The 23,157-nt window shown below is 42.5% G+C and overlaps 1 protein-coding gene across 4 annotated transcripts in view; it reads right to left on the bottom strand.

Moving 5' to 3' along the window:
* Positions 1-23,157, bottom strand: part of LOC117357382 (bifunctional heparan sulfate N-deacetylase/N-sulfotransferase 3-like) — a 278,317-nt gene that overhangs the window by 200,355 nt on the left and 54,805 nt on the right. For all 4 annotated transcript variants that reach the window (XM_033937877.1, XM_033937894.1, XM_033937867.1 and 1 more), the window contains one exon: positions 18,627-19,731. In XM_033937877.1, coding sequence (XP_033793768.1) covers positions 18,627-19,607 — 981 coding nt within the window. In that variant the 5' untranslated portion in view covers positions 19,608-19,731. The remainder of the gene's footprint in view (positions 1-18,626; positions 19,732-23,157) is intronic.

Raw genomic sequence — 23,157 nt, 5'->3', positions numbered from 1 at the left:
TGGAAGGAAGAGGCTATAAAATATCTGGGTATAATGATTCAAAAAACATTGGAAGTCACAATGGCAGTAAATGAAAAATCCTTATTATTGAAAGTTAAAGAAATGTGTGAGTATTGGAATCCATAAGAACATAAGAAACGCCCTCACCGGATCAAACCGAGGTCCATCCTGTCCGGTGATCCGCACACGCGGCGGCCCATTTAGGTACTCCTTTTTGGAGACCCGGATTTACCGTATCCCTCAATATGATATGCAAGAAGGTGTGCGTCCAACCTGCGCTTGAATCCCAGTACCGTAGTCTCCTCCACAACCTCCTCCGGGAGCGCATTCCAAGCACCCACCACGCGCTGTGTGAAACAGAATTTCCTGACATTTGTCCGAAACCTGCTGCCACTCAGTTTCAGGCTATGACCTCTTGTCCGTGTCACCTCTGAATATTTCAGCAATGCTGCCTCTTGGTCTATTTGATCCAATCCTTTTAATATTTTAAAAGTCTCTATCAAATCCCCTCTCAGTCTTCTCTTCTCAAGGGTAAACAGTCCCAGCTTCCTGAGTCGATCTTTGTAGGTCAAATGTTCCATTCCTTTGATAAGTTTCGTGGCTCGCCTCTGCACTTTCTTCAGCAGAGTTATATCCTTTTTAAGGTATGGAGACCATTACATCTTTCTTGGTGGGGGAGAGTCCAAACCATCAAAATGATGATTTTGCCTGTGGTTTGTTACCAAATGAGTATGTTACCAGTTTATTTTCAAAGTTCATTTTATAAGAAATTAAATGGGATTCTTACAAAATTTCTTTGGCTGGATAAAACTGCTAAACATCACGTTATTTTATAGTAAGTTTTTTTCTTTTTCCATACTCGATCGTCTAAACATGTCAGCGACTAAACCCAGCAAGAGAAAGAACGCTGAGCCTTCCTCCCCGCACAAACAAAGTGCGGGGAAGTTGGATGATGAACCATCCGCCATCTTAACTGAGCTCCGCGGCATTCGTGAGCTCCTTACCGACACTAAATCCGACATTGCAGAAATAAAAGCTGATCTCACTAATCTTAATGGCGAATTCTCAAAAGCGCTTACCCGTATTGACGTTCTAGAATCTAAAGCGGCAGCGACAGACGAATCCCTAAAACTGCTGAGGCGCCAGGCTGCACGTGTCACCCTGCTAGAACGGGCTCTCGAAGACGCTGACAACAAGGCCCGACGCAACGGCTTCCGTCTTCTCGGCCTTGCGGAGGGTCGAGAAGCGTGTGATATGTCTGAATTCTTGGGAGCCTTGTTGCCACAAATTCTTAAACTAAATGAATCTATAAAACTGGACTTTGACAGTGCCTTCCGTGTACCACATCAGCGTCTCCAACCTACTAAGTTTCCCAGACCAATTGTTGTGACTATGCTGCGCCACAGTCAGACCATGCTCATCATGCAGCATGCCAAACTTCATGGCCCGATCACCTTTGAGGGTTCCAAGCTGCTCTTTGTTCCGGATTTGGCAAAAGAATCTGCTAAAAGGCGCAAACAATTCCTTGCATATAGACCTAAACTAAAAGATATTGGTGCAAAATATGGCATCCTATTTCCAGCTCGTATGAGGGTAACTTTTAATAATAAAACCACAGATTACTCTGACCCTGCTGCTCTAGCTGAGTTTCTAGAATCTGTTCAGCCTTCTTCAATCGATAAGATATGACTGTACCTATGATTACCTTTACATAAGGTTCTATTCTGATATTACACTATCTCTGCTTGCTGGTTTTGTCTGGCTTTTCTATGCCTGACCATGTTATGATGTTTGTTCTGTACATCACTGATTTGTCTCCTCTGCTGTAGTTTGCTGGGCTATCATTGCCACTCACTCACCCTTAGATTATGTTAGCCTGTTTGCTAACACCTTACACAGATGCAGTCTGTAATTTGTCTATTGCCTCATTATCACAGGTCTGTACTTCTAATGCTGCTCCTGTTTACATTAGCTTACATGATATCTTTGTCCTACATTTTGCATTTATGGTGATTTCTTTCTCCCTGTCATCACATGTCTATAAGTTGTCTATCTCTTAATGTTAAGGGTCTTAATAACCCCGTGAAAAGAGCCAAGATACTGAAATATGTTGTAAACTTTGCTCCTGATATTGTTTTACTTCAAGAGACCCATTTATCTGTACATGAATCTACTAAATTGTTTTTAAAAGGGTTTTACCCTGTGTTATTCTCTGCTGCGATACATAAAAGAGGTGGAGTTGCCACTTTCCTGCGTAGACGTGCTGACCTGTCCATTACCTCTCATGTTTCTGATATTAATGGCAGATGGTTGATAGTTCATGTGTCTATTAATAATTTACCTATCAGCATTGTCAACATCTATGCTCCTAATGTGGATCATCCCCCATTCTTTGATGACATTGCAGACATGGTCACTTCTACTGGTGGCTCACATTATATTTTGGGAGGGGATTTTAATTTAATTTTGAACCCTACCCTGGATAGGAAATCGAATGTCTCATACCGTAAATCGAGATCATGGTTCAAGCTACAAGAACTGCTGGAACTTTTGAAGCTTGGAGATCCTTGGAGAACGTTACACCCTGGGAAATCTGACTACACTTTTTATTCGCCTCCCCACGCATCATATTCGCGGATTGATTTCTTTTTGATCAGCTACAACCTGATGGCTAAAGTTGACTCTGCCACCATTGGAGAAATTTCTGTGTCTGATCATGCTCCTATCCTCCTGTCCTTCATTGATTTAGGAGCGCAAGCTAATAGGAAAATCTGGCGCTTTAACTCTTGTCTAACCTCCGATGAAAATTTTGTTTCCACTATTCGAAGTGCAATCAAAGAATTTTTTGACCTCAACACACCGGAAGCTACAAGTTGGACCAACACATGGGACTGCTTCAAAGCATATATTAGGGGGTTAATAATCTCCTATTCAGCAAAAAAGAAAAAAAATCTCCTGGAACGGGAATCTAGCCTGTTGCTAAAATTGCGTGAGGCTGAAGATCTTCATAAATCTTGTCCTAATGATCAAGCTTACCTACAATCTATGCGTGACTTGCGCTTTGAGTATAATTTGCTGCTTAGTTCCTCAGCTGCCAGAGAGGTTTTCATGAAATCTGCATACTATTATGCAAATATCAATAAGTGTGGACATCAACTTGCTGAATATGTTAAGATAAAATCAGAGAAAACGTTGATTCCAGCTATACAAGATGATGCTGGCCAATTATGGCTCAACAATGCTGATATCTGCACTCAGTTCCATCGCTTTTATACCTCTCTGTACTCTTCAGAAGATCCAGATATATCTTCCATTGGCCCATTTTTGGACACTCTGCCTCATAATATCTTGTCAGAAGATCATTCGGAGATTCTCGCCGCCCCACTGTCGCAGACCCATGTCTCTGAAGCTCTGTTGTCTATGGCAAAAAAGAAAGCACCAGGTCCGGACGGCCTCACCACGGAATTTTACCTTGCTTTTCAGGACCTACTTATCCCTGTTCTTCTACAACTTTATCTTTATTTGATTGAGTCTGGTCTTGTACATGGTACATTTACCGAAGCAACCATCATTGTTTTGTTAAAGCAGGATAAGAACCCACTGAGTGTCTCTAACTATCGACCTCTATCCTTGATCAACACTGACGCGAAGATATTTGCTAAAATCTTAGCCATTAGGTTGCAATCAGTTCTCCACACTATTATTCACCCAGATCAAACTGGCTTTATGAGTGGCCGACTTTCATCAGATAACACCAGATTGTTCGCTCATATCATACTCCAAGCTCAACTTTCGCCTAAGCCTCTCATGGCGGTGGCACTGGATGCGGAAAAGGCTTTCGATCGCATCGAATGGCCTTTTGTATTTGCTGCTTTGAATTGGTTTGGATGTCCAGCAGCATTCATAGCCATGGTGCAAGTTCTATACACATGTCCTACCACCACTATACGCATCAATGACTCGATCTCTACTCCTTTTAAACCTACTCGAGGAACTAGACAAGGCTGCCCCTTGTCCCCTCTACTATTTAACATCGCACTTGAACCACTGCTTATTGCCATCAGATCTGAGGCTACCATTCATGGATTCAGAATTGGGGACTTCCAAGTAAAATTGTCTGCTTATGCCGATGACGTTCTACTGTATATGGATCCTGCCTCTTTACCCCACCTGTTTCTACTTTTGGAAAAATATTCTCGTGTATCTGGATACAAACTTAATATATCCAAGACTGAGACCCTGCCTCTTAACAATCTGGTTGACTTTGAATCCTGTAAAAACCTCAACCTGCAACCAGCTTCAAAGAAGCTGAGATACTTAGGGGTCCTCTTTGGTTCTTCAGTAGAAGATACTCGTTCTTATAATTCGGATTTACTCCTACAGATTGCTGCCTCCACGACAGATCGTTGGTCACCACTCAAACTATCATGGTGGGGCCGTCTTGATACTATCAAAATGATCCTGACCCCCAAACTCAACTATATTCTATCCATGATTCCTTTTCTGCTGGACTCCAAGGTCTACACCAAAATTGAATCTATACTGGTTGCATTCCTGTGGCAGCGTAAACCTCCTCGTATCGCACTGAAGAAACTCAAGGCAGCAAAGGAACATGGTGGTGTAAATTTTCCGAGCCTGTATGAATATCATCTTGCCTTCCTTGCCCGTCAAGGATCCAAGTGGTTAACCTCAGCTTCATTGGAATGTCCTCCTTCTTGGCTCCCCCTTGAAGTCAGCCTACATTCTATCCAGTGCTTGAAACACATCTCCTTCATGGCTCCAAATCATATCGTGGATGGGAATCCCATATTAGCATCCACCGGATCAGCGCTGCGGGCTGTTGATAACTGTGCTGATTTGAAGTGGAATTCGACTTCACTCTCCTCTGTGTGGAACAATCCTTTGGTCAAAATACAGGGTCAATACATAGAGTGGAAGTCGTGGATCAAGCGGGACATCTGGTCCTTTGCACAACTTATGGAACATTCATCATTATTGCCATTTTCCTGTCTCACAGACATGTATCACTTACCTGTTACTCATCATTTTCGATGGCTACAACTACAGCACTGCTTATCTTTTTCATTGAAAAATCATCCACTGTCTGTATCATCTCCATCTATACTACATTGGTGCTTGAGGTTCTGTGGAGCAAAGAAGGAAGCATCGTCATGGTACCATATTCTACGTGATCAGAAGTTTACTGCTTGCCTTTCTCTTCAGTCAGTGTGGGAAGACGCTGCTCACATCTCCTTTGATCCTCCTACCTGGGAACTAGTCTGGAGCTCCTTGAGACGTTCCCTCAGATCCTCCTCCATGATCCAACAATCGTTCTTTTTACTACATAGGGCCTATTGGACCCCTCACAAGCTATCACTCATTAATGTTAAGAGTTCTAACAAATGCTGGTCTTGTGCTCTAGAGGTTGGCACATTTGCTCACATGTTCTATCATTGTCCTATTGTTTATGCGTTTTGGTCTAAGATTTGGGAAATCATCTGTGTTTATTTACCTATAACATCCCCTCACACGTACGCTGCAGTGATATTTGGTGCTCATGCTTTACCTGATGTCTTAGATAAATATCAATCCCGACTGCTGTTCGGTTTACTTCAGATTGCTCACAAATCCATCCTATCTAACTGGAAAGATTTTTCCTCCTTAAATACAAATCACTGGTGGAACTTAGTCTGCCTTTATGTTAAATTTGAAAAAGTTGCTGCAGAGAAATCTGATACTATATCTAGTTTTGATCAGACTTGGGCTCCTATTATAGACATGCGCTAGTTCACTCTTTGTATGTGGTTTACAATGTGATAACTGTACTGTATTATTGCTAATGTTACAGATCTGCATCTTGTTGTAATTTATCTGTTCTCTGTTATTTATTTTCTTTAAAAAATTCAATAAAAATGATTGAACACAAAACAACCATACTTTTTGCTGTAGAGCCTTCTTTGATTAAAATTTCTTTTTCTTGAATCTCGCTGAAGCAAATAGTGCTATTTTACCTGAATTTGTGTAGTGCTTGCCTCATCATGGTGGGATAAGCCAAGCAGAAGATTTAGAAATTCTTCTCCCTCCCCCCTTTCAAATGAAACACAAGAATAGAAAAGGAAAACATCAAGGAGCTAAAGGAGCTGGTTGTTTTAATAATGGACTTAAGACATTGGCTTAGTACTGCTCCTTTAAACTCACTTAAAATATGGTAAAAGCCAGGACATTCTACCAATCCCAAAGGCAGCCTGTTAGTTAAAACATAACCACCACACGTGAGTGGATTATATAACAAATAAAAAATACACACAAGGATGCAGGGTTAAAGCAAATTATTTCCAGTTGCTAGCAAGTAAAAAGAATCTATTTCCATAAAACAAAGGAATACAAAATACTAAGAAAATTAGCCTTTATGTACAAGATAAAGCCACAAATTAAAGTCCATTCTCATACTGTTGTCACACCACAAACAGACCCCAAATCTTCCGAGTATTCTAGAATACATCTTGAGGATTTCTTAAAGCAGGAGGTAAATTTGAGGTTCGTGCATCTTCGTCAAGAAGTACCAAATCTTCAATTTCTTTTCCTTTTACATATCTTTACTACTACTTTCTTCTTCAGGAACAATTTTAGGGCTTCTCTTGAAGCAACTGCTTTAGCATTTTCTTGACTTTTTCCACAACCTGTACATTTCTATTCATTTAAAGTTGAACTTCATTCTGTGGCCACTAAGTGGCATTTCTTAGACACTATGCAGTGGCTTTGGAACATCTAAGCCCTGTCTCTTTAAGAGTAAATGAATGGAGAGCACATACTGACGTTTTTCGTCAGTATAAATACAGGGTGTGTGGCCATGTTTGTCTGTTTGCTCGGGGCCAACGCGGCTATGAAGATAGAATAAGGTAAATGTATAAAGCAAGTGCTTGTATCAATGTTTTATTGGATTTTAATTTACAGCTTTCATTTCAGTGTTGCTCAAGTCATTTCTCTGAAGCAGCGGGTGCCTTAAGCTTGCCCCGCGAAACTAAGGCATGGTTGGATAATAGTCAAAAGCAACGATGCTGATTTGACAGTGTTCATCCCACGCTTCTTTGAACTCAGTCACCGTTTTCCTCTCCACCACCTCTCTCGGGAGCGCATTCCAGGCATCCACCACCCTCTCTGTAAAGTAGAATTTCCTAACATTGCCTTTGAATCTACCACCCCTCAACCTCAAATTATGTCCTCTGGTTTTACCATTTTCCTTTCTCTGAAAAAGATTTTGTTCTACGTTAATACCCTTCAAGTATTTGAACGTCTGAATCATATCTCCCCTGTCTCTCCTTTCCTCTAGGGTATACATATTCAGGGCTTCCAGTCTCTCTTCATACGTCTTTTGGCGCAAGCCTCCTATCATTTTCGTTGCCCTCCACTGGACCGCCTCAAGTCTTCTTACGTCCTTCGCCAGAAACGGTCTCCAAAATTGAACACAATACTCCAAGTGGGGCCTCTCCAATGACCTGTACAGGGGCATCAACACCTTCTTCCTTCTACTGGCTACACCTATCTTTATACAGCCCAGCATCCTTCTGGCAGCAGCCTCTGCCTTGTCATACTGTTATGCAATGACCACAGATTTGGACTTGGAGAATGAGATGTACAACGTCAGCGTCTATGAGACAAACTTGTTTTTTTTTTGTTATATAGAATTTTTTGGACCCCAGTTCGTTTACAAAAGTTTGATAGTTCAAAGTCTAATAGATGCTGGCACTGTCATCTTGATGTAGGGACATTGGATCACTTGTTATTCTACTGTCCATTGATACTCAACTTTTGGAAAGCAATTTGGGGTAAAATCAACAGGATATTGGAGGCTTCTATTCCATTGTTTTATGACATTGTTTTATTTGGGACTTTATTGAAACCTAAGAGTCCAATTGATGCAAATAAAAACAAAACAAAACAGACTTCTTATTATTATGACGGGGTGGCCGTGCAGTTAATAACGAGAAATTGGAAGAACTGGGACAGATTGAACTCTACTTTTTGGTGGGAGACTCTTTGTCAATATTATAGGTATGAAAGAATGAATGAACAATTAGGACATAATAAAAAGTTTAAAGAAACATGGGGTCCATTAGCGGCATTTGTTAAAACTGATTAATCGAATAAATCTTTAATTCCTAGTTGATTTCTACACATATCCAGAGAGGTAGGGTGGGGGGAAATGTACTTTGTATTAATATTTGTTTGGCTATAAGTGTTATTTATTGTATTATTTGATTGCACTTTGTATTTGATCTGAAAATTAATAAAGATTTTCAGAAAAAAAGATACAGCTGGTCCATTTTCCAATGAGGACTTAGTTACTGGAGCTCCCCTGAGCTGGTTCCCCTTTTGGATCTCACTTTGTGTAAGTATAGAAGCCGTGTTGCTTCAGTTACTTCATGCCTCTTCTACTCTCTCTGGGCGCAGTGGCTAATCGAGAATCTTCATAGTCAAACCTTGTCCCTTTCTAGTGGTGGCACAGCGGCTGGGGAGCTTTAGCCAACAAGATGGCTCCTCCAGCTTCTTCCACTGTGAATCACAGCTGGAAGGACCATCCCTTGTTCCTGGAGCTGTGAGAGTAGTATTTGAAGTCAAAGGTCACATATCTCTTCCCAATGGAGTCACCAGACGTCTCTGCTGAGCATTTTAGAAACGCATAACTGAGTGCCCTTCACATGCATACAGATTTCTTTATTTACTCGTATATTTTGCATAGCAATGCACTGTTCACAATCTAAAAGGCATCTCAAAATAAACCATGAAAACGTAATTTCCCTCAGGCACTAAAGACCGTTAACAACTGCACCCTCCCTCCCTCCCTCATCTGCAATGAGATGGCGGTCACATACAAAAATGGTTTGCAACAAGACAACATTTCCTGCTCTTCTAAATGATTTCTGCCTCATTCATTCAGCCTGTCCTAGTGAGAATAGCTACGAGTAATGGAGATGCATGCTGTCTGACAGCTTATGAGAATGCATTAGCTGACGTACATTAAGACATTTCAAGTCTGTAGCTTCATAAAAGCATATCTTTAGGTAATTGTGTCTGCTCTCAAAGTCTTTCTGTGTTTAAATGGTGAGGGAAATCGTTCCTTTTTTGACCCCAAATCCCAACATGATCTTGCCTTCTGACATGGGGATTATTGTAATTCTGTGTGTCAAGGCTTGACATGAAGAGGCTGCAATGAATACAGAATACTGCAGTGAAGTAATTTTAAGAGCAAAACGCAGAGCTCATGTGACAGGAACATCAGTTACCAATCTCCATGTGGATTTTGTATAAGATCTTGCTGTTGACCCATAAAATCCAAACTATTAACTTACCGCTTTTCCTGTACAGTTGCTTAACACAGGAACATAGTAAATGATGGCAGATAAAGACCCGCATAGTCCGTCCAGTCTGCCCAAGAAGGAGACCAGAGCTGTGCCCGTGACTCTTCCTTATTAAGACCAGACACACCCACTAGAACCCTTCAATCTAGTCTGCAAAATCTTTTGGCGATTCCATCTTTCTGTCACTTAGAATTTAATACAACTTTCACCATCATTTTTACTATAACAGATTCATAGAAACATAGAAACATAGAAATTGACGGCAGTTAAGGGCCACGGCCCATCCAGTCTGCCCACCCTAATGACCCTCCCCTGCCTTTACTTTGCGAATAGATCCCACGTGTCGATCCCATTTGGCCTTAAAATCAGGCACGCTGCTGGCCTCAATCACCTGAAGTGGAAGACCATTCCAGCGATCAACCACCCTTTCGGTGAAAAAGAATTTCCTGGTGTCACCGCGCAGTTTCCCGCCTCTGATTTTCCACAGATGTCCTCTTGTTACCGTGGGACCCTTGAAAAAGAAGATATCCTCCTCTGCATCGATGCGGCCCGTGAGATACTTGAACGTCTCGATCATGTCTCCCCTCTCTCTGCGTTCCTCGAGCGAGTATAGCTGTAATTTATCTAACCGTTCTTCATACGGGAGATCCTTCAGTCCCGAGACCATCCAGGTGGCCATTCTCTGGACCGATTCCAGCCTCAGCACATCCATACGGTAATGCGGCCTCCAGAATTGCACACAGTATTCCAGGTGCGGTCTCACCATGGATCTATACAAAGGCATAATGACTTCAGGCTTACGGCTGACGAAACTCCTGCGTATGCAACCTATGATTTGTCTTGCCTTGGAAGAAGCTTGCTCCACTTGATTGGCAGCCTTCATGTCCTCACTGACGATCACCCCTAAGTCTTTGTAAGTACATTTGCTTTAGATAATTATCCTATAGAAGGACAGGCAGGTTGAGGGCAGACACAGGCTCAGGTTGCATAATTATTTATTTTGTTTTGTATCTTGTTGTCCCCAATGAACTCAGAACGAGTTTTAGGTTAATAACAAATCTCTCTCCTTTATTTCCTCCATGATTAACTCATGCAACGTATTTCTGATCCATTTTATCTGTTTGGTTTCTAGTTCAGCATTACAGTATTAAAATCCCTTAGATATTACTTTTGATAGGTGGCATACAAAGAAAAACCAATCTTGATCTCGTATGGACTCTATCACCTTCTCTGGAGCTCTCTCGGGGCTCAGCTGTCAATGACCCTGAAAAGCTGAAATGAAATGGAAATCCTATTTTTAAGGGGTGTTCTTTAAACCTGATCAAGGCCCTGATGTTGTAAAGTTACCATGCCTTTAATGATAATGCAATTCTAACTGGTTTAGTGTCAAAGTATTTTAGCTTCGAATGCACATAATGGCTCTGTGTGGACTTCTCCGTGCTTCTTAGCATCCTTTGATAATGCTATGTAAATGTGCTACAATGAGACCATTAATATTAAAATGAGCATTCTAGGCGATGCCCAGACATTGCCTGGTGATGCATAAAATGAAGTGCTGACTGAGACACTGGTAGCGTCTTATGCACATGCATCAAAAGTGCACACCAGCAAGTCTGGGCCGATTGCATGAGAGATGGAAGTTCAAAACAAATATGGGGACATCATCTATGTCCCACAGAAGCAGTGTACAAAAAACATTTGCATGGTTTGCTGGTAGTTCTCCGCCCCTTCCCTCTGCCTATGGCATCCACGGATGCACCACAATAACATACAAACATGACGGCAGATGAAGGCCAAATGGTCCATCCAGTCTGCCCATCCTCAGTAACCATTATCTCTTCCTCTCTCTAAGAAATCCCACGTGACTATCCCAGGCTTTCTTGAAATCGCAGTCTTTGTCTCCACCACCTCTGTTCCAGGCATCTACCACCCTTTCTGTAAAAAAATATTTATTTGGATTACTCCGGAGCCTGTCACCTCTTAACTTCATCCTATGCCCTCTCATTCCAGAGCTTCCTTTCATATGAGACTCAACTCAAGTGCATGGTAAGAACAGAGAGCGTAGCTGGTTTAAACAAAGGTTTGGACAATTTCCGGGAAGAAAAGTCCATAGTCTGTTGTTGAGAAAGACATGGGGGAAGCCACTGCTTGCCCTGGATCAGTAGCATGAAATGTTGGAAATGTTGCTACTTCCTTGGGTTTTGGCCAGGTTCTAGGGACCTGGATAGGCCACCATGCAAACAGGATACTGAGCTTGATGGACCATTGGTCTGACCTAGTAAGGCTATTCTTATATTCTTATATCTACTGTATCTATCATATCTCCCCCTCCTATCTTTCCTCCAAAGTTATTGAGATCTTTAAGTCCGTCCCCATACACCTTATGACGAAGACCACACACCATTTTAGTAGCCTTCCTCTGGACCAACTCCATCCTTTTTCTATCTCTTTGAAGGTGCGGCCTCCAGAATTCTACACAATATTCTAAATGAGGTCACACCAGAGTCTTATACAGGGGCATCAATACCTCCTTTTTTTCTACTGGCCATACCTCTCCCTATGCAACCTAGCATCCTTCTAGCTTTTACCTTTTCAACCTGTTTGGCCACCTTAAGATCATCACATACAATCACACCCAAGTCCCGCTTTTCTGTTGTGCACATAATTCTTCTCCCCCTAAACTGTACCATTCCTTCAGGTTTTTTGCAGCCCAAATACATGATCTTGAATTTCTTAGCATTAAATATTAGCTGCTGAATTTCAGCCCATTCTTCAAGCTTTGCTAGGTCTTTCTTCATATTAATCACACCATCCGGGATGTTTACTCTATTGCAGATTTTGGTATCAGAAACAAAGAGGCAATATCACTTATAATACACATTGCTCGTGCTGGCCCCACTGCCTTCCTTCTCAAATCCTCTACCTATGCAGAACAGGAAGTTGCAGCAGAAGGAAGGCTGTGAGGCCGGCTCAAGCAGCTCTAGGAGAAGAGCCAAGGCATATGCTGTGATCAAACTGTACATACGAAAGGAGTATATAATCACCAAGAAGTAAATGACCAGAGTTGTTTAAAGGAGACTCAAATGGTGCAAGCACGGCAGAGGTCAGGAAGTAGGGTGGCCCTAGGAGAGCTGGGTGAGTTTCAGTTGATGGGATGTGTGAGTTGAAAATCATGTGGAAGTGGAATGTGGATTAGAGCAGAAAGGACAAACTGTTTACTGAAAGCCTAACAGAGTTTAGCCCCCAGAGGGCTGAGATTCATAAGAAGAAAAATAATGCTGAGATAACTTAAGTTACAGGATGTGGTTGAGTGATTTCTATGCTCTGTGGAATTTGTGAATCCTGTCAGAGTAATATAGGTCACAGATCACAGAGGTTTCGAGAGAATACAGAGTGAAGCCTCTCAGAGTAATACAGATCCTCTGAGATTAGAAAATTCAAAGGGCCAGAGGGGTTCCAGTTAGGCTGTTCCTCCAAACCCAGGGGGAATTGCACTAAGCATCGCACGTAAACCTTGCAACAGTATTTTGAAGAGTTTGAAACCCTTTCTGGAATTTGAACAACCAGAATAAAGAAGGTCCTCGCGAACTACCTGGCTAGTTAGGTTTTCAGGATGTCTAGAATGAATATGCGTGAGATGTATTTATCATGTACTTTGTCCATCGCACTCAGATCTCTCTCATGCATATTCATTGCGGGTCTTCTGAAACCTGACTGGCAAGTGGTTGAGATAAAAATCAGTCCAAACGGATCCATCAAGTAATACTTTCTAAAAATATGAAGCGATCTCAATTTATAAAAAACATTTTAAACCCACAAATTAACTTGAATCTCTGTTCATAAGGCTGGATCTAAAGCAATGTCTAGTACCTTCAAACATGGTTCAAGAAGAAAAGCCTAATCCTTAATGGTAAACCCATTGCAGACATGAGTCAAAGTGGAAGGCCGTATGTAGAACGTTTTCGTTTTATCTAAGTTCAGTTTTGGACAGCTTCCAATTAGGTCAAAACATTGCAAACACCATAGATAAAGCCTTATTATGGAATAAAGACGGTAATATCGGTATGCTTATATAGGCTGATCCCTGTATGGGTAGTCGTTGGCCAAGAGACTCATCACTATATTGAAAAGAATGAGTGATAGAGAAGAACCCTGTGGGGTGCAAGACTGAATTTCATGGGTCAGATGCAGAGTTCAGAAATTTCACCCTAGATGGCATGCTTTAAAAAACCCTCCTCAAACCAGTTTAAACCATTGTCTAGAAATTTCTGGTAAAGGTCAGCAAAGTCAAAAGCAGATGCAAAGTAAAAAACGTGTAATATTGACTTTCCAAACTTCTAATTTTATATGATTTTAAAAATTAATTATATGAGGGAGAAAAAAAGACTTCAGTGGGTCAAGTGGAACATTGCAATCATTGATTATAAACTGCCATAAGTTTTTCTTCACTTGTATAATAGCTGAAATGCCATTTTTACCATTACTGAAAACCGGGGATCTCCTTTAGGGGATAGGCCAATGCTGTCTTCTAACGTCATATGAAATGCTTGTGATCAACCAAGCCAGCGTTTTAAGAGTTTCAATGTTAGACGACACAATTGCAAATTCAGTACAAACAGGGCAGGATTAAATCTTCAAGGGCCCCCCAGCCCTGCCCCATTCATTTACCTGTTTTCTTATTTACTTCTTTATTTCTACCTGTATTTCCTTTTTCTTTTATTTTAAAATTCAAAATAAACAACAAAGATGACCATACCAGTGCCAGTGTACAGTTTTAGTTCTATGCAAGCCCTAAACATCTCTGAACAAATCCCTCTTCCTTCGCTTCCCACCTACTTGCCCAGGATTTTAACTCAGAACCCTTTCCATACGTATATAAAAGTGTTCAAATGCATAAGTCTATATTAATAACCAAGTTTGCAACTCCTCTCAACTGCCTCACACTGTCATCCAACTGTAACCTTTATGTATGTATAAACAACCAAATCTGTAACGTATGTTAATTTTCAACAAAACAACAAGGCAAGCGGTTAAAACCTCTAGAGATCTTGAGCTGGGAAGGAAGGTGCACTGGAGCCGACCCAAGGTAGAAACAGGAAAAAGAAAAGGGAGAAAACTTTGCACCGATCCAAGCAACACACACCTATGATGTGGACTGCAAAACTCCTAGACCATCGAGGGAGAGCTGAGCCGTGAAGTTTGCAATGTTACTGGTTGGATAGGCAACTTCAGCATTTGGAATCTAGGACAATGCCAGACTTTACAGTCTACAGCCCAGAAATATCAAAGAAGAGACAAGTTAATCTAATCATGTAGTTTTTAATGGGCAGACCGGATGGGCCGTTCAGGTCTTTATCTGCCGTCATTTATTATGTTACTATGTTAAACACAACATCCCTGTCCATCATCTCGTCTGCAGCCAGCGTTCCCCAGATAGGAGGAGCACCTTCCTGCCTGCAGCTCACCCCTATGACACAATCCCCAAGCAGAGCCTCGATCTCTGGGTTGTAACCTGCCAAAGGCACCACCACGGGATTCACTTTATAATCTAGTCCTCCCCAGAGCAGCCCACAGAACTTCACCCTGTGCCACTTCCAGCCACCACCTCATCCTCCTCCTTCTCCTGCCCTGAACGGCAGTCACTGCCCCTTCTTGCTGCTGCCGCTCAATGGTATTACTATTTATTATTTTTAATTAGTAGCACAGAACGAGAGAGGGGAGACGCCGATGTTACAAGTGTGTCATTTTTTTTTTCCAAGGGAAAAAGCAAAACCCCAGCACAGTGGCGTACCTAGCATATGTGTCACCCGGGGCGCATAATTTTTGACATCCCCCCCCATCTGTATGAAAAACATGATTTTTAGTAACAATCCACACGTCACACATGAATACCTAAGAAAAGGCAGCATCTTACATACTGCAATGAGAAGTACATCAATAAACCCACTGTAAAACTAAACAAGCCAGACTAGTATCAAACCGTATTTTGCAATTTGGGACATATCTTCTAATATGCCCCTCTGAAAATTTCCTAAACTGTATATTGTAATTTTTCAATGTATTTTTATAATTCGCGACCTTTTTCCTAACAGGTCCTCTCGAAAATGTCTTAGCACACTGTACACTTTATACTTTTGCATTCTTAAAGTTGATGTACTCTGTATTTCCTCTAACTATCTGCATATTGTAACTCGCTGAATGTCCAGCTCTCTTGAATGTAAACCGCCTAGAAGTCGCAAGATTGTGGCGGTATAGAAAAATAAAGTTATTATTATTATTATTAGTATAGATCAATCCTGCACAGTCAATCCTAACAGAGAACCACACACAGAACACGGAAAACACCTTCGCCTAGTATGGAATATGTCATCACAAACGAACCCCTCCCCATTTTACAAAACTGTAGTGTGGATTTTAGCCACAGTGGCAACAGCTCAGACGCTCATAGAGGGCTGGATTAAAGGATAGGCCCAGTAGGCACGTGCCTAGGGCCCGAAATAGTTTATATACCGCAGGACCGTGAAGTTCTATGCGGTTTACAATGATTAAAAGATGCTACAGATTGAGTAGAAGTTAAGGGTTAGTGATTAACAGTTCTGGAGATCAGTTGTTGTGGACTAAGATTGTATAAATCAGTTACCTAAATACTTCAAGAACAGATATGTTTTTAGGTGTTTCCTAAATTCCCCATAAGTAGTATGCATAAGCAGTTGTTCCAGATCTTTACCCCATAATGCTGCTTCATCTGAGAAAAGATGTTGATGATGTCTTTTAAATTTATATCCTCTAACCAGTGGGGAAACAAAATTCAGATGTGAGCTTCTCTTATGTTTGTTGGTTGTGAAAGAGAAAAGGTCAGATATATATTTAGGGACTAAACCGTATAATACCTTAAAGCAAAAACATCCAAACTTGAACTTCACACGCGCCTCCATCGGCAGCCAGTGTAGAAGTCGGTATGAAGGTGTTACATGATCGAACTTCTTCACCCCACAAAGTAGCCTGACTGCCGCATTTTGTACCAGTTGCAAACGCCGCATATTCTTCTGGGAAATTGCCAAATAGGCGATGTTATAGTAATCAAGTTGGCTCAGTATAAGGGTCAGGGGGACCTAATGCAGGAGGGTATCAATGGCAATTTTTTTTTTTCCAAACAGCGATGGGCCTGCCCCCAGCGTCGATCAGCAACGCGGCCCCCCCCCCGATCGGCAACGTGGACCCCCCATCGACGGACCGATCGGCAACGGACCTCCCTCCCCCCATCGACGGAAAGTAAGATAAGCAAGCAACGCGGGTAAGAAAGGCAACAGCAATTGTAATTTTGCAAGTGGTACTGCTTGCCCAAGCAGAAATAGGAAGCTACGTCAGAGGGAAGCTTTGGGCAAGCAGTACCACTTGCAAAATTACAATTGCTGTTGCCTTTCCTACCCTTGTTGCTTGCTTATCTTACTTTCTGTTGATGGGGGGGAGGTCCGTTGCCAATCGGTCCGTCGAAGGGGGGGGGGGGCGGGTTGCCGATCGATGCTTGGAAGGGGGGGGGGCTGTTTGAAAAAAAAAAAATTGGAGTGAAAGGTGAGTGGTGATATGGGCCTGGGGTGGAGAGAGAGAGAGAGAAGGGGGCAGGGCAGATATGATGGATGTGGGAAGATAGGGGCAGGGCAGGGCAGATGATGGAAGTGGGGAGAACTTGTGCCCAGCCCTCACCTCCTCACCACTGCTGCTGCTTTTCCACATGCTGGATGGGGGTGGGGGAAGAAGATAGTTAATGAGATAAAGGAGGGGTGAAGGAAAGGGGTGGCAAGCTGTGAGTAGACACAGTGAAAAGAGGGAAACTGAGGGCTGAATAGTAAGAAAGAATTTAATTTAGACAGAGGCAGAAAATAGAGAAGGAAGACCAGAGAAGAAAAGGAAAGGGAGGAGAGAGATGCCAAAGAATAGGGAAGGACACAGAGATATCAGCTCTGAGTGGAGGAAATGAGAAGAGAGGGAGAGATGCTAAAAATCACAGGGGGGGGAGGGAAGGAGATTTGGAAGGAGAAAGATGCCAGATCATGAGGGGAACAGAGGGAAGATGATGGATGCCAGACCAAGGGAGGGAAGGGGGGCAGGAGGAGAGATGGCAGAGGGAGACAGAGATTTTCTTGAAGGGGCAGACAATGGATGGAATAAAGAGAATGACAAGAAGATGAGGAAAGCAGAAACCACATGAAAAAGGTAGAAAAAAATTATATTTTTTATTTTTTTTGCTTTAGGATAAAGTAGTATTGGAGCTGTGTTGATAAATGTTTAGAAATAAAAATAGTGATCATTTTATTGGACTAATTTTAATACATTTTTGACTAACTTTCAGAGACCAAATTCTCCTTCCTCAGGTCAGGACAGGATACTGTAACAGTAGTCTACTTTATTGTCGTAGTTAGGGAAGCAGAAATCCAGCTTGTGTAACCATGGACTCAGCGGTTCTCACCCTATATAAGAAACGGGACTTTCCCCCAGAATCAGAATTCATCTCCTTACAACCACGGGGTAGTCCCTTGACCTACCCATCTATCAATTGAAAGGGGTTCCCGATTGTAAAGGATGGTAATGCCTGGGATCACGATGAAGTTATTCTATTCTTCTATTCATATATATATATATATATATGTGTGTGTGTGTGTGTGTATATATATATATATATATAAAAATAAGTATAATAAAGGGTTATTGTCTATGCATTTATATTGTCTGTGTGATTGTCTGTGTGTGTATCACTTATCATCCCATCTGGCATAAATAAGTGGCAGAACAAGGGGTGAAGAACTTATGTGCACAACAGAAGAGCGGGACTTGGGTGTCATTGTTTGTGGTGATCTTAAGGTGGCCAAACAGGTTGAAAAGGTGACGGCAAAAGCTAGAAAAATGCCAGGGTGCATAGGGAGAGGTATGGCCAGTAGGAAAAAGGAGGTATTGATGAGACTTCATTTAGAATATTGTGTACAAGTCTGGAGGCTGCACCTTCAAAAAGATATTGATGGCCAAGAGTCCAATAACTTTACATAACAATAGACTACTTTTCATCATGACAGGAATTGCCATACAACTTATTCGGAAAAATTAACTTTATACTGTATGAAAGGATGGGTGGGAGGGAAAAGATATGTATTTATTATATTATTTGATTTGATGGAATTAAGTGCTGTTTATTTTGTACATTGTTTGATAATATGTTGCATTGATGTTAGTTTTTAAAACTGAATAAAGATTTGCTTTCCTTTTGACGCTTACCTTCACATCCTCAACGTTCATTCTGGTTCCCTCTTTCCCAACAAAGATGTCATCAATATCGACGAGGATGTACCTATCTAAGGAGAAGCTGAACTTCTTCTCAGACAGGAAGGAGATGGAGTCGATGAAGATGAGTTTGTGCAACCAGAAGTTTAAGTTGTTACCAAAAATTAATCTTTGGATGCCATCGTGCAGCCCCAGATCATGAATTACAGTGGCATAGACGGAGACTTTAGGGACAGTGGGCGGGAGATTTTCGAACTTTTGCACTTTTGTGAACACCACAGGCTGATAGGCTGATTGATTTATGTGGAAAAGCGTCCAGTCACTCCCAGGCAGGGGACCTCTGTCAAGCTCAGAGGACTTAGTCAAATGAAGCAGAGGGGAATGAGGGTTCAGACAGCAGTCTCTCACAACCATACTGCTGTGCACAGAAAAAGGGAATCCCTTCCACTGGCCACTCTGAAAGCTGTTCTCACTGACCTTATGAAATCCAATTATAGGGACACTGTATTCCAGGGAGTATTTGTCGAGAAGGCCTCGGTTCCAGGAGTCCATGTTCACGTACCTCAGAATATTTTCAAAAATTACGAGAGCATAGCTTCCTCTGTGCTTCTCTGTAAGTGCCGGAAGATTCCCTTTCCCAGAAGCAATCTGTGTGTGATACGGAAACCTGCTGGATTCTAGTAACGAGATGATGTCTAGCCCGAGCTGGGAGTACTGACTTTCCACAAACACCAGGATCCTGGCGTCTGTGCGAGATGCAGCGGTGGGCTTCACCGTCTTCTGCTCCGCTAATGAGTAGGGTGCAAGCTGAAAGTCACTGCAAGCCACTTCCAAAGGCATCTCCGATGGCTCATTCTCCTGTTTGTAGCCATTGTACAGGTAATAGGCCGAGAGGAGAATGCTGACAGCACAGAATGTGGCGAGCAGGAGAATTGTTCGCTGGAAGTGTCTGCGCAGTCTCTTGATAAAACTCATGCTGTTCCCAGGACCAGTGAGACAACAGAGGCATTTAAACAACTCCTGCCATTCCTAATGAAGAGCTTATGTAACCATCGCCGCACCACGCTTTCACTTCAGCACACCTCAGAGACGGGATATCCTACAAGAAGAAAAAAAAACCAAACAACATTGAGGGATATCAGTGAGACATTTTTAACTGTTTCAAAGTCTGTCTCTTCTGCGACTTCTATAGAGAAGATTGAATTAGGAGCTGTATAAATATTGGAAAAATAGCTGGAGAAAGAAATCACTAAAGGCTTTTGTAATTTTAAGAAATAAATGAATATGAAAGGGTTTCTCTGTCATCATTTGACAATCCTAACAATTCATGATGTGAAAAGCAAAAACGATTCTGTTCATTAGTTGAAGAAATTGTGTTACTTAACTCTGAAAGTTGACCCAGACTCAACATATAATCTCCATTTACCTATTTTACCTGATAAATGACCCTTATTAGAAACTTTAAATGGACATTTTTTTTTTGGGGGGGATGACATTTTTAGATGAAAACAGGGGGTGGGGGAGGGGGAAGTATAGATGTTCATGTCTACTGAGTTTACCTCACTGGTTTTCTACTTCCTGACAGCTTTAACCTTTCGGTCTCTGAGGCCTTAAACTATTGTAGGCAGCAGCTCAAGGTTTGTTTTCTGTTTCAGGAAATTTTTATTGGCGGTGCACACGTTGAGGGGTACAAAAAGCAGCGTCTGTGAATGCAAGGGGGGGGGTGCAAAGGTCTCTTCGATACCAGCCATCCACATTTCAGCAGGAACAAGTCCCAGGTCCTGTCAGACTCAGCCCAAGGAACATTAGAACCTAAGACTAGCCTTGGTGGGTCAGACCAGTGGTTCATCTAGCCCAGTGGTCTCAAACTCAAACCCTTTGCAGGGCCACATTTTGGAGGGCCTCAGAAAAAATAGTTAATGTCTTATTAAAGAAATGACAATTTTGTATGAGGTAAAACTCTTTATAAATCTTTCCTTTTGGCTAAGTCTTAATAGTAATATTGTCATTTATAGCTAAAGAGCCACATGATCCAGAAACTGTTTTATTTTACTTTTGTGATTATGATAAACATACCGAGGGCTTCAAAATAGTAGCTGGCGGGCTGCGAGTTTGAGACCACTGATCTAGCCCAATAGCCTGTCCTCACGGTGGCCAATCCAGGTCATTAGTACCTGGCAAAACCCCCAAAAGTAGCCTGTTCTCACGGTGGCGAAGGGGCTTTTCTGCTGCAGCTGCACTTTTCACATGAACTCTGCGTTAAGCCTTGCTGAGTCACACCCAGACATCCTACATTGTAGCACCACCCAAACTGTCCTAGAGCTATCTTCATTCAAATTATCTACACAGGTTTCCCCTTCCCCTTTTCCATGTGTACTTAGGGCAGGCCTGGCCCACCCATCCAACAGCCACAGGCCACTAGCTATGGTTCCTACACATTCCCGGTGGCTGACCTGAAGCCTTCCCTCTGGTGTGTTTGCGTTTTGCATCAGCTGCTGGCAGGCTGGGTGGCAGGAAGGAAGGGAAACAGAGAGGACTGCCCAAAATTGGCTACACCAGTGCTTTATGCACAGAATATCTCTGGAAAATTACAGCCAGCTCAAGCCAGTAAAGCATCAGTATGCCGAAGTATAAGGCCCACCTTCCAGTTGACCCATGCTAAGAAGTGTCTCTTGGTCCTGTCTGCACTTCTCCTCTGTAGGATTAAGCAGAGGACCAGAGGTGAGTCACCCAAAGCTAAGCAACATTCCAGAAGCTAGAACTTGATTAAAAAGTTAAGCCTTGCCTCCAGCTCTGCACCTGACTGAATCTGGCGTTCACTGCAAATCTATCAATCAAAAGTAGGCCCGAGTTTGGGCTGCAATGCTGAGGTCATATGCTGGAAAGAAAGCTACAGTATTTTGTTTTGGCTCACAGTAAGTGCGTGGTCTGTAATTTTCTGAAAGGTCAGGGTTTTCCAGACATCCCTAGTCCCCTAAGAGAATCATGTTCTTTTGCCTCTGCATTCAGCAGACTGAGTTTTGCAGTATATGAAGTGTTAGATGATCCTCTGTCTTCCAGGATAAAAGCACTAATGACATAAGCAGATAACCCAGAGGCAGTCATTGAAAGAAACAGGAAATAATTAAGGCTACCTAAACAAATTTAAAGAGTCATTTATTTTGGAGAAGACAGCAAGGCTGTACACAAGTGTATGATTATGTTGTCGGTTTCTTGTTTGCCGTACAGCTGGATCGGTGCCACTGTAAATATGAAATGTTGGGTCACTGCACTCCAGTCCGACGTACCTGTGGTTGCCAGCCCGCCCTGTCCAATGTCACTTCTGAGGCAGAGCCGGCAGCTGCGGATATGTAAGGGAGAGTCCCGCAGCTTGTTTGTTTCACTTTGCCACTGCTGATTTGGGAAATCAGCAGCAGGGTGGTGGGGATGCTTGGGGACAGATGCTGGTGGATGTGGGGTTGGAGAGAGAGATAAAGGAGGTAGATATTGGTGGAAATAGGGTGGGGACAGATGCTGGTGGTAGATGGGTGGGTGAGAAAGGGGGAAATGGTTTGGGGGTGGGGGAGAGGGAGGGAGCAGAAGCTGGTGGATGTGGGATGGAAGAAAGGAGGCAAATACTGGTGGAAAAGGGGTGGGGGAAAGAGAGTAGACATTGGTGGAAGTGGGGTGGAAGAGAGAGAGACTGGGCAGAAGCTGGTGGAAATGGTTTGGGGTGAGGGAGAGAGAAGGGGCAGATTTTGTATAGAAGTCGGAAGACAGAACAGGGGAGAAAGAGGGCAGATGTTGGGGGTGGGGTATAAAGAGGAAGGAAATGCTGGATGGAAGGTGAGGGGGAAAAAGTGGGCAGACATTATATGGAAAGGGAGAGACACAAAGAGGATGGAAATATTGCTGGAAGGGGAGATAGGGGAGATGCTAGATGGAAAGGGAAGGGGAGAACATAACATAAGAACATAAAAACTGCCATCTCCGGATCAGACCTTCGGTCCATCAAGTCTGGTGATCTGCACATGTGGAGGCCCAGCCAGGTGTACACCTGGTGTAATTTTAGTCACCCATATCCCTCTATGCCTCTCGCAAGGAGATGTGCATCTAGTTTGCTTTTAAATCCTAGAATGGTGGATTCCGCAATAACCTGCTCTGGGAGAGCATTCCAGGTGTCCACCACTCGTTGCGTGAAGCAGAACTTCCTGATATTTGTCCTGGACTTGTCCCCCCTTAGCTTCAGTCCATGTCCTCTTGTCCGTGTCACATTGGACATTGTAAATAATTTTTTTTTCCTGCTCTATTTTGTCGATTGCTTTCAGTATTTTGAAAGTCTCAATCATATCCCCTCGCAGTCTCCTTTTCTCAAGGGAGAACAATCCCAGTCTCTTAAGTCGTTCATCGTATTCCAAGTTCTCCATACCTTTTATTAGCTATGTTGCTCATCTCTGCACCCTCTCCAGCAGTTTTATATCCTTCTTTAGGTAGGGAGACCAATGTTGGACACAGTATTCCAAGTATGGTCTGACCATTGCCCTAT

This window comes from Geotrypetes seraphini, chromosome 1, assembly GCF_902459505.1.
Source record: "Geotrypetes seraphini chromosome 1, aGeoSer1.1, whole genome shotgun sequence".
In the NCBI taxonomy this organism is placed as follows: Eukaryota; Metazoa; Chordata; class Amphibia; order Gymnophiona; family Dermophiidae; genus Geotrypetes; species Geotrypetes seraphini.
The sequence above is the reverse complement of the archived record's forward strand: the minus strand, read 5'-3'. Positions and strand labels throughout refer to the sequence as shown.